Source organism: Petromyzon marinus, chromosome 74 (genome assembly GCF_048934315.1).
Source record: "Petromyzon marinus isolate PM22_M1 ecotype Great Lakes invasive population chromosome 74, UKy_Petmar_22M1.pri1.0, whole genome shotgun sequence".
NCBI lineage: Eukaryota > Metazoa > Chordata > Hyperoartia > Petromyzontiformes > Petromyzontidae > Petromyzon > Petromyzon marinus.
Genome location: NC_133740.1, coordinates 8794004 through 8806252, shown reverse-complemented (window position 1 = coordinate 8806252; position 12249 = coordinate 8794004). Strand labels below are relative to the sequence as shown.

Sequence of the window (12249 nt, the reverse complement as noted above, 5' to 3'; positions counted from 1 at the left end):
TAATACCTTGCCCCAACAGTCTGTTAAAGGCTACGTGGAGGATCATTGTCTGTGGGGAGACTAAGGCGGCCGGGCATGGTGCTGGACGATGTTACTTAGACCGGCGATGATGCTGATGACTACGATGGTACGTACACCGATGATGCTGATGATGATCATGACGATGGCACCTACGCCGATGTCGATGGTGACGATGGCACCCACACCGATGTGGCAATATCTCCCCTCCCCCCCCCCGCCACCTCCTCGCAGATGTGGCAAGCTGGCGGGAGGGCGGTGGGCGCATCGCAAGCGCAGCGGCAGCCGCAGCGGCGGCTGGAGGAAGCGCGGCGGTGGCGGCGCCGGCATCATTATCATCGTCGGCGGCGGCAGCCGGCGCCGGCTCGGCGGGGTCCGGAGGCGCTGGCGTCCCCCCTGGCGCCAGCCTCGGCGACCCCGAGCCCCTCAGAGGCGCAAACGGCGTCGGCCCCCGAGGGGGAGGGGTGCCGGGGGGGGTGGGGGCGGGGGGGGCGCCGGCGCCCGAGACGAGCAGCCCGGGACTGCTGGCGACGCCACAGATGATGGCGCCCGGTTCCTCCTTCCCCTCCTCCTCCTCCTCTTCAGCTGCTGCTGCTGGCGCCGTCGGCAATGCGTTCTCGCCGGCGCCCTTCCGGGGCCCTGGGCCTCCTTTTGTAAGCGTGGGGCCATCGTGTCCGGTCGTGGGATTGCGCGGCGTTTGCGGTTGTGTGGTTAGGGGTTGTGGTTGTTGTTGTTGTCGTCGTCGACGGGTGGAGAACAAACACCCCCCTTCTTAGAGCGCCCTCTAGCGGATGCCCTTGGGCCAGCATTTGCGTGAGCGAGCAGAGCTATTGCAGGGGCTGCGCCCTCGCCGTTTTAACCGAGACGCGGCGTGTTCCGTCGCGCCCTTTGTACGTTGGCACGCGCCTTGAAATTCCGCTCGCCGGTTATCGCCGGTTAACCACCACAAATTAAACCGTGCTTTGTATTTTCGTCCCCGTCTTCCCCTGACCCCCCCACCACCACCCCCCCTCCTCCCCCTCCTTTGCCTTTGGGGGGTGCTTACCACAGATGGGGTACCCCTCGGGGTCTCTGCGAGGGATGACATTCGCCCCGGCTTTTGGTCCCGCAAAATTCCGCTTCCCGTTCACGCCAGCTGAGGCGGCCAAGTGAGTGTGCCGTGCCCGCCTCGTCCCCCCCTGCTCCCAATCCCATTGATGCTCCTTTGCGCTCATAGCCACCCCTCCACTGGAATCAATTCCCCCTGTACATTGAGCAGCACCCCACCACAGACTCAACACTGCCCGTAGACTCAACACTGCACCACAGACTCAGCACTGCAACATAGACTCAACACTGCACCATAGACTCAACACTACACCATAGACTCAACACTGCACCATGGACTCAACACTGCACCATAGACTCAACACTGCCCGTAGACTCAACACTGCACAATAGACTCAACACTGCACCATAGACTCAACACTGCACCATAGACTCAACACTGCCCGTAGACTCAACACTGCCCATAAACTCAACACTGCACCATAGACTCAACACTGCCCGTAGACTCAACACTGCACCATAGACTCAGCACTGCAACATAGACTCAACACTGCACCATAGACTCAACACTGCCCGTAGACTCAACACTGCACCATAGACCCAGCACTGCACCATAGACTCAACACTGCTCACAGACTCAACACTGCTCACAGACTCAACACTGCACCATAGACTCAACACTGCACCATAGACTCAACACTGCACCATAGACTCAACACTGCCCATAAACTCAACACTGCCCGTAGACTCAACACTGCACCATAGACTCAACACTACACCATAGACTCAACACTGCACCATGGACTCAACACTGCACCATAGACTCAACACTGCACCATAGACTCAACACTGTACCATAGACTCAACACTGCACCATAGACTCAACACTGCACCATAGACTCAACACTGCACCATAGACTCAACACTGCACCATAGACAAAACACTGCACCATAGACTCAACACTGCACCATAGACTCAACACTGCACAATGGACTCAACACTGCACCATAGACTCAACACTGCACCATAGACTCAACACTGCACCATAGACTCAACACTGCACCATAGACTCAACACTGCCCATAAACTCAACACTGTACCATAGACTCAACACTGCACCATAGACTCAACACTGCCCGTAGACTCAGCACTGCAACATAGACTCAACACTGCACAATGGACTCAACACTGCACCATAGACTCAACACTGCACCATAGACTCAACACTGCCCATAAACTCAACACTGCCCATAGACTCAACACTGCACCATAGACTCAACACTACACCATAGACTCAACACTGCACCATGGACTCAACACTGCACCATAGACTCAACACTGCACCATAGACTCAACACTGCACCATAGACTCAACACTGCACCATAGACTCAACACTGCACCATAGACTCAACACTGCACCATAGACTCAACACTGCACCATAGACTCAACACTGCACCATAGACTCAACACTGCACCATAGACTCAACACTGCACCATAGACTCAACACTGCACCATAGACTCAACACTGCACCATAGACTCAACACTGCACAATGGACTCAACACTGCACCATAGACTCAACACTGCACCATAGACTCAACACTGCACCATAGACTCAACACTGCACCATAGACTCAACACTGCCCATAAACTCAACACTGTACCATAGACTCAACACTGCACCATAGACTCAACACTGCCCGTAGACTCAGCACTGCAACATAGACTCAACACTGCACAATGGACTCAACACTGCACCATAGACTCAACACTGCACCATAGACTCAACACTGCCCATAAACTCAACACTGCCCATAGACTCAACACTGCACCATAGACTCAACACTACACCATAGACTCAACACTGCACCATGGACTCAACACTGCACCATAGACTCAACACTGCACCATAGACTCAACACTGCACCATAGACTCAACACTGCACCATAGACTCAACACTGCACCATAGACTCAACACTGCACCATAGACTCAACACTGCCCGTAAACTCAACACTGCACCATATACTCAACACCGCCCGTAGACTCAACACTGCCCATAGACTCAGCACTGCACCATAGACTCAACACTGCACCATAGACTCAGCACTGCACCATAGACTCAGCACTGCCAAGAGACTCAGTACTGCACCATAGACTCATCACTGCACCATAGACTCAACACTGCACCATAGACTCAACACTGCACCATAGACTCAACACTGCACCATAGACTCAACACTGCACCATAGACTCAACACTGCACCATAGACTCAACACTGCACCATAGACTCAACACTGCACCATAGACTCAACACTGCACCATATACTCAACACTGCACCATAGACTCAACACTGCACCATAGACTCAACACTGCACCATAGACTCAACACTGCACCATAGACTCAACACTGCACCATAGACTCAACACTGCACCATAGACTCAACACTGCACCATAGACTCAACACTGCACCATAGACTCAACACTGCACCATATACTCAGCACTGCACCATACACTCAGCACTGCACCATAGACTCAACACTGTACCGTAGACTCAACACTGCACCGTAGACTCAACACTGCACCATAGACTCGACACTGCCCATAGACTCAACACTGCACCATAGACTCAACACTGCACCATAGACTCGACACTGCCCATAGACTCAACACTGCACCGTAGACTCAACACTGCACCATAGACTCGACACTGCCCATAGACTCAACACTGCATCATAGACTCAACACTGCACCATACACTCAACACTGCACCACAGACTCAACACTGCACCATAGACTCAACACTGCACCATAGACTCAACACTGCACCATACACTCAACACTGCACCATAGACTCAACACTGCACCATAGACTCAACACTGCACCATAGACTCAACACTGCACCATACACTCAACACTGCACCATAGACTCAACACTGCACCTTAGACTCAACACTGCACCATAGACTCAACACTGCACCATAGACTCAACACTGCACCATAGACTCAACACTGCACCATAGACTCAACACTGCACCATAGACTCAACACTGCACCATAGACTCAACACTGCACCATAGATTCAACACTGCACCACAGACTCGGCACGACGATGACGACGACGATGTCACGCGCCCCCCCCCCAGGTTTGCCCAGGGAGCTGGCCGCGCCGGACCACGCGGCCCAGGCTTGGTGGGAGGCCTCTCTGTGGTCACGGCGTCTTCGGCAGCCGCGGCCCTGTCGTCGGGGGGCGGCGGCGCCGGCGCAGTCACCGGCGGCGCCACGCCGCCACCGGGCGGCGAGCAACCGCTGGAGCGTCCCTGCATCGTCAACGTCAACGACCTGAAGGAGTTCGACACGCTGGAGAGCGAGGCCGACGACGGATGGGCCGGTGCGTCAAGACGCGCATCTCATCGTGTCCCACCAACCCTGGCCCGCGCGATTGTAGATTTGGACGCGGCCGGGTGGTGTCTCGTCAGTGGTTGAGCGCGCGGCTCGCGGTCAGAAGGTCAAGAGTTCAATTTCCGCTTGATGGGTGGGAGGGGGGTAGCGGTTGACCCGGCCCATCATCATCATCATCCCTCCTGGGTTGATAGAATGAGTACCACTTTGTGGGGGTGGGGAGGGAGTAAGTCAACAGTTAGGGGTCCTATGGATGTACTGTCCACCCCCCCCCCGCCTCAGCCCTAGGGCTGTGGAATGTCCAGCAATGGCTCCGTGCGGGGCCGCAAGCGGGAGATTGGTCGCCAGTGGCTTGATGCTCATTTGAGCTGTGCCATTATTGACGTGCGTGGCGCTCCGCCCTTGCCATATCGTCTCCCTCCCCCGCCCCCCGCTCCCCCCAGGCGTTCAGGACGAGGTGGACTACTCCGAGAAGCTCAACTTCAGCGACGACGACGAACCCAACGGCTCCAAAGAGAAGAAGCTTTGGTACGGCCCGTGCTCAAGAGCCGCACGGCCATTCTGAGCCAGCCCCTGGGGAGGAGGAGGCACCGCGTTTTTACGGGTTCTGGCATTTGCCGGCTCGGCGTGCCTGACGCGGCCGTCCGTGCGCCCCTTGAGAGCCGTGTATCCTTCTTGTCGCCAGGGTGGCCCAGCAGCGAGTGGATGCCTCTTCGGAGCTATCCATCAAGACATCTGCACTGATGCAGACTTCACAAGCTGGACAGTATCAGCAGCAACATCAGCATCAGCAGCAGCTCCATCACCATCAGCAGCAGCAGCAGCTCCATCATCATCAGCAGCAGCAGCATCAGCAGGCAAGTTACGATGCACCCCGACCCAAGGACTGGAACCCGTGCAGACGCAGTGAAACCGACACGGCCGTTATGAACTCGGACTCGGGCCTTGAACCAGAGCGAGCATATGGGCCTTTTGAAATTAGGTCGTGGGCCGTGTGAGAACGAAGTGGCAGGGCAGTGCCTGGTCCACGGGTCGTGTGAGAACAAAGTCTCGTCCCTTCACCTGATGAAGGCCGCTTGTGTTGTGGCCGAAACGTCGTGGGAATTTTATTGTGTTCTTTTTATTTTATCAATTTATTATTTTATTCTCATTCTACGTGACTTAACCAGGCCGTGTCTGGCCCACGGGGGAGTTGCGTGACCCCTTCGTGTGTGTCCCTCGCCCTCTCTCGCTGTGCCTCAGAGCTGGAAGTTGCCCGGCCGCCCCGGCTTCGAGCGCCGCCTCGCCCCGCCGGAGCTCCCCTGCCCCGTGGTAGCGTTCGCAGCACCACCACCACCACCACCACCGGCAGCAGCGGCACTGACACCGGCACTAGCAGCGGCACTGACACCGGCACTAGCAGCGGCGCGCGCGGAGGGAAAGCAGCACTAGCAGCAGTAACGCCGGCAGCGTTTTTGCAACGGCGCCAGCAGCACTCGCGCGATTACTGGCAGCAGGTGGCGGTTGCGTTGACGGCGCTGCCAGTCGTGAGTGACGCTGACGGTACTGGAAGCAGCATTGGCAGCACCAATCAGCAGTAATACCGGCAGCACTGGCAACAGCACCGCCGGCGCTGGTGCAAGTACTACCGCTCGCAGTAATAACAGCGGTTGCTAGTGCTAGCGAGCACGGCTTCCGGCACAAGCAGCGCTAACGGAGGAAAGCATTAACGCTTCCAGCGGGAGCAGTCGTCAACACCAGCTGCCTTGGCGCTATCAGATGTGACCCCTCACTCACCCACCCACCCACCCACCGCCGTCATTCCTAACACACCGCCCGTCTTGTCCACAGGGGCAGCGACTGCAGTCGCCACTCTTGGGCTCGCAGCCTGCGCCCCATCACCTCCACCAGCACCACCTTCACCAGCAGCAGCAGCAGCACCAGCAGCAGCAGCAGCAGCACCACCAACTAATGCAGCAGCACCAGCAACAGCAGCACCACCTCCACCCGCTCCACCCGCAGCAGCATCCGCAGCAGCACCACCCGCACCAACAGCAGCATCACCACGTCCCTCAGCAGCAGCAGCAGCAGCAGCAACAGCAGCAACAGCACCACCACCACCAGCTGCAGCTGCCGCTGGCGCTCATGCCGGGACGTCCCGGCTTGCAGGCGCCGTCGTCCATGCCGCCCGCCGTCGCCGTCGCCGTGGCGGCCGTGGCGGCGGTGGCGGCCGCGGCGTCCGCTTCCGCCGCCGGCGCCGGGGGCGGCGGCGGCGTAGCGGGCGGGGGCATCCTCCCCGCCCCCGCAGGGGGGCCTTTGCCGGCGCCGGCGCCGGCGGCGGCGGCGGCGGCGGCGCCGGGCTCGCCCGTCGCTCCCGCGCCGGTGGCAAAGGCGCCGTCGGAGGAGGCGGAGGACGAGGCGTGGCGGCAGCGCAGGCAGCAGGCGAGCGGCGGCGTCTCGGCCGCGGTGGAGCGGGCGCGGCGCCGGCGCGGGGCGGAGGAGCGGCGCATGGAGGAGGAGCGCCTGGCCGCTTGCGCCGAGAAGCTGAAGCGCCTCGACGAGAAGATGATGCTGATGACGCAGGCGACGGTGCAAGCCGGCGGAGGGCAGCAGCAGCAGCAGCAGGCGGTGGCGGCGGGGACCGGGCAGGCGCGCGACGGCGGGGCCGCGGCGGCGCCGGTGGCGGCGACGGCAGAATTGGCGACGTGAGTGGGCGCCGGCGATGGGGGAGGGTGGAGTTTGTGTGTCGTGCGCGCGTGTGCTGTGCGCGTGTGTGTGTGTGTGTGCGGTCTCCTCTGCACAGCGGTAGTGGAGTGGCTAGCGCTAGGCTGCGCTATGAACCCGGCGACCCGAGTTCGATTCCCGCCCGCGGCCAACACCGGTGACGGTTATTTGAACCGGTGCCGGGCATTGGTGCTGGACACCACCACCACCACCCGATCGTGTACCGTTCCGGCCTTCATAGGTGCTCGCTCGTAACAGCACTTGTCTCTAGAGTATGTTAAGGCTATACGGGGGATCTTTGTATTTGGTGTCCTCTGGCCCATGTGTTGTGCACTGCGTGTTGTTGGCGTGGTGTTTGTGTGCCCCGTACGTGCGCTGTGCCTTGGTTTGTGTACCGCTCTGTGTGAGTGGAGCTCTGTGTAATTGGACTCGCACGTCACTCTCTCTGTTTCCCCTGCATCTCTCCCCCCCCCCCCCCCACTCATTTCCTCTCCCATCTTTCTCTACTCTGTTCCCTCTCCTCGCTCGCTCACCTGCATCACTCTCTCCACCTCTCTTTATACCCTCCCATCTCTGTGCACGCTCCTCCTGCTCCCTTCTCACTCCTCTCTCCGTTTACCCTCTCTCTATTTTCTGCCTCCTACTGCGCTCACTCCTCTCCTCCCCATCTCTCTCCTCCACCCTTTTCCCTCCCTTCCCTCGTCATCCTCGTGATCGTCATCATCGTCATCCTCGTCATCCTCATGATCGTCATCATTGTCATCATCATCCTCATCGTCATCATCGTCATCATCGTCATCCTCATCATCGTCGTCATCCTCATGATCGTCATCGTTTTCCTCGTCATCGTCATCATCGTCATCATCATCATCATCCTCATCGTCATCATCGTCATCCTCATGATCGTCATCGTCTTCCTCGTCATCGTCGTCATCGTCATCATTGTCGTCATCATCTTCGTCGTCATTGTCTTCCTCGTCGTCGTCATCATCGTCATCCTCATCTTCGTCATCATCCTCATCATCTTCGCCATCATCATCATCATCTTTTCCCCATCTTCTCTCTCACAGTCGAACTCCCCGATCCGACTCGGAGCTCAAAGCGGCTCCCGCTGCTCCTCCTCTTGCCTCCGCCGCCTCCGCTGCTGCTGCTGCGTCGTCCTCCATCATCACCACCACCACTTCGCCCGCCCCCCCCTCCTCTTCCTCCTCTTCCTCCTCTTCCTCCTCCTCTTCCTCCACGCCCCTCCCCTCGGGCACCACCTGCTCCGCCCCGCCCCTCCCCCCGCTGAAGCCGGCTCCCGTGCTGGCGCCAAAGAAAGAAGCGGAGGCTGCGGCGGTCGGCGGCGGCGCCGGCGTCACCGGCGCCATCGGTAGCGCCGGCACGAGCCGGATCCGGATCGGCGCGGAGAGCGGAGCCGGCAATCGAAGTATCGGGGCACACGGTACGGGGATGGGGTGGGGGGGTGAACGAAGCTCTAAATGGCCGGGGTTGGAGACTGCGTAGCCGGTCGCTCGCTCGCAAAACTCGCCGAGCTACCCACCCACTCATCTGCCTGCTCACCGGCTGACACCCTCGCTCACCCGCTCACGAACTCGCCCGCCTACCCCCACCCACTGTCACGTGTCTCCCTGCGCGCTCGCTCACCCGCTCACATGCTTGCCCACCCACTCGCTCATCTACCTGCTCGCTCGCTCATTTGCTCGCAAACTCACCCACCCACTCATCTACCTGCTCGCTCGCTCACCCGCTCACAAACTCACCCACCCACTCATCTACCTGCTCGCTCGCTCGCTCACCCGCTCGCAAACTCACCCACCCACTCATCTACCTGCTCGCTCGCTCACCCGCTCGCAAACTCACCCACCCACTCATCTACCTGCTCGCTCGCTCACCCGCTCGCAAACTCACCCATCCACTCATCTACCTGCTCGCTCGCTCACCCGCTCGCAAACTCACCCACCCACTCATCTACCTGCTCGCTCGCTCACCCGCTCGCAAACTCACCCACCCACTCATCTACCTGCTCGCTCACCCGCTCGCAAACTCACCCACCCACTCATCTACCTCGCTCGCTCACCCGCTCGCAAACTCACCCACCCACTCATCTACCTGCTCGCTCGCTCGCCCGCTCGCAAACTCACCCACCCACTCATCTACCTGCTCGCTCACTCACCCGCTCGCAAACTCACCCACCCACTCATCTACCTGCTCGCTCGCTCATTTGCTCGCAAACTCACCCACCCACTCATTTTCCTGCTCGCTCACTCGCTCACCCACTCGCAAACTCACCCGCCCACTCGTTCATCTACCTGCTCGCTCACAAACTCACCCACGCATTCCCTCACCTACCTGCTCACTCTCTCACCTGCTCCCAAACTCAACCACCCACTCGCTCATCTACCTGCTCACTCTCTCACCTGCTCCCAAACTCAACCACCCACTCGCTCATCTACCTGCTCGCTCGCTCGCTCAGCTGCCGACTCAACCCCTCGCTCTCTGCCACCGCCCGGGTGCGCGCCCGTGCCTTCACAGATCCCCCTCTGGCACCGACGGGCTGGAAAGAGGGCGCGGGCCGCGTGTCCCTCCCCGTCTCCACCTCCCTCTCCGCTGGCGCCACCGCCAACAGCAGCAGCAGCAATAGCAGCAATAGCAGCAGCAGCTCCGTCAAGAACGCAGCAGCAGCAGTGGCAGCAGCGGCAGCTTCCACACAACCACCACCAACCCCGACTCTGACACCGCCACCTCAGAAGCTGGCGCCGATGGCGCCAGCCTCTGTCGCCGCCCCGGCGACGGCGGCGTTGGCGCCGGCCTTGGCGCCGCCGCCGCCGCCGCCGCCCGCGGACGAGGAGAGGGGGGCGGGGGAATCTGCGGGGGAGGGCATGGGGGGGCCGCCGAGGGAGCGGGGGGGGGCGATGGTGGCGCAGCAAGGGGCACCAGCGCACGCCTACTCCCGCCACTTCCAGAAGACGCTGCCGCCGAGATTCCAGCGCCAGCAGCAGGTGGGTGGGTGGGTGGGTGGGCTGACGGGCGGGTGGGTTGGTGGGTGGATGGGGAGGGGGGGGTGGCGTGCGCGGTGGGCGGGTGTGGGTGGGTGTGGGTCGGTGGATGGGTGTGGGTGGATGGGTGGGTTTGGGTGGGTGTGGGTCGGTGGATGGGTGTGAGCGGGTGGGCGGGTGTGGGTGGGTGTGGGTCGGTGGATGAGTGTGGGTGGATGGGTGGGTTTGGGTCGGTGGGCGGGTGTTGGGTGGGTTTGGTGGGTGTGGGTTCGGTGGGCGGGTGTGGTTTCGGTGGGCGGGTGGGGGTTTGGTGGGTGGGTGTTAGTTTGGTGGGCGGGTGTGGGTTTGGTGGGTGGGTGTGGGTTGGTGGGTGTGGGTGGGTTGGCGGTGGTGATTCTGCGTGCGGTGCTTGCACCGTGCCCCCTGCTCGCGAGGTGGACTCGACGCATCCCTCCGTGCCGCTGTGGCCTCAAACCCGAAAATGAATATGTCGTTGGTGTGACACTCTCGTATACACACGGCAGCAACAACAGCAGCCGCCGTTCGCCACTGAGCGGCGGCGACGTCACCCCCGGCGCTTGTGCCAGGCCAGGTGCACTCTGGCGGCGGTGCGCTCGTGTATACGCGAAGACAAAGATCCCCCGTATAGCCTTTTTAACGGACTTGGGGCAAGTGCTGTTTGCCAGCGGCACCTATGTAGGCCGGCACGGCACACGGGGGTTGGGTGGCCAGCACCACGCCGGGCTCTCTCTGTTGGGTGATGTTCACACACTGCACTCGTTTTGAGGCCGAATCGACCGAGGGGAGGCCCAGGAGACCGTTCAGATTAATCGGCGCCGTTGGTGTTCGTGGTCGTGAGTGGGAAATCCGACTCGTGTCACCGGGGCAACGTTGAGCGCACGGGCCATTCGCCCCTCGCTGGCGGCGACGTCGCCACGGCACCTGTGCCAGGCCCAGGTGCACTTTGAGGCCACGCACTATGCGCGCACGCACACACACGCACACGCACGGCGAGAGCACTAACGTCCTGAAACATCTCTCGGCCCAACCGCAGGAGCAGTTGTTGAAGCAGCACTGGCAGCAGCATCAGCACCAGCATCAGCAGCAACCGCAGCAGCCGCAGCAGCAGCAGCAGCAGCAGCTGCCGCACTCGGGGCTGACCCCGCCACCGCAGCAGCAGCAGCAGCGGACTCAGTACCAGGGCGGGATGGTGCCCGGGCCTCCGTTGCCATCGCTGTCCATCAGCTACGACCCGCGCTGGATGATGATGCCCACCTACATGGACCCGCGAATGATGCAGGCGGGAGGGAGGCACGGCTCCTCGTCCACGCAGGCAGCCGCAGGGATGCATCATCCTTCAGGTGAAGCTAGGCGGCGGCGAGTCAAGCCTCGCTCGCTCGCTTGTTGGTCTTCTTGGCTCCTTCGGTGAAGTCGCGTAGAATGGAAATAAAATAATCAAACTTAATCAAATAAAATTCTCGCGACGTTTCGGCCACAGCACAAGTAGCCTTCCTCAGGTGAAGAAACAGAACTGTCGGGAAGACGGCGCTTCAGTGAGCGCTGCCAAGCTTGGCGCGGCGTCTTTTAAGCTGGGTGGGAGGAGCGGGAGCGCCTTGACGAAGGAGTTTACAGACTGTATCAGCAGAAGAATTTAGCAGTGAAGTAGCTGTGTTAATGTGAGAGATTAGCAGGATGTTAAAGTCAGAAATTAGCATGTAACTGGGAGATTAGCATAATGTTAGTGCGAGGGATTAGCATGTAACCATGTCGGAAAAAGTGGCGGTTTCTTTTCAACGTTTGCACCACGGAAAGCGACGAGCTTTGTTCAGACGGACGAGTCCATCTATTTTTATTTTTCGATTTGAAGCTTTCGTGACTACAATGATTCATCTTCTTTGGTTCTTTCGGTAAAGTCACGTAGAATAAGAATAAAATAATAAATTGATAAAATAAAATAACACAATAATATTCTCACGGCGTGGCTTTTTCACTCCAGCGCTGTCCTACCAGACAGTCTCGTCCCTTCACCTGATGAAGGCCGCTTGTGTTGTGGCCGAAACGTCGTGAGAATAT

At 59.6% G+C, this 12249-nt stretch overlaps 1 protein-coding gene across 1 annotated transcript in view; it reads left to right on the top strand.

Moving 5' to 3' along the window:
• LOC116958267 (uncharacterized) overlaps positions 1-12249 on the top strand; it is a 55340-nt gene that overhangs the window by 14728 nt on the left and 28363 nt on the right. The window contains exons 7-16 of the mRNA XM_076056185.1: positions 253-671; positions 1069-1166; positions 4219-4463; positions 4918-5002; positions 5160-5331; positions 5717-5788; positions 6305-7158; positions 8248-8621; positions 9713-10179; positions 11231-11537. Coding sequence (XP_075912300.1) covers positions 253-671; positions 1069-1166; positions 4219-4463; positions 4918-5002; positions 5160-5331; positions 5717-5788; positions 6305-7158; positions 8248-8621; positions 9713-10179; positions 11231-11537 — 3093 coding nt within the window. The remainder of the gene's footprint in view (positions 1-252; positions 672-1068; positions 1167-4218; positions 4464-4917; positions 5003-5159; positions 5332-5716; positions 5789-6304; positions 7159-8247; positions 8622-9712; positions 10180-11230; positions 11538-12249) is intronic.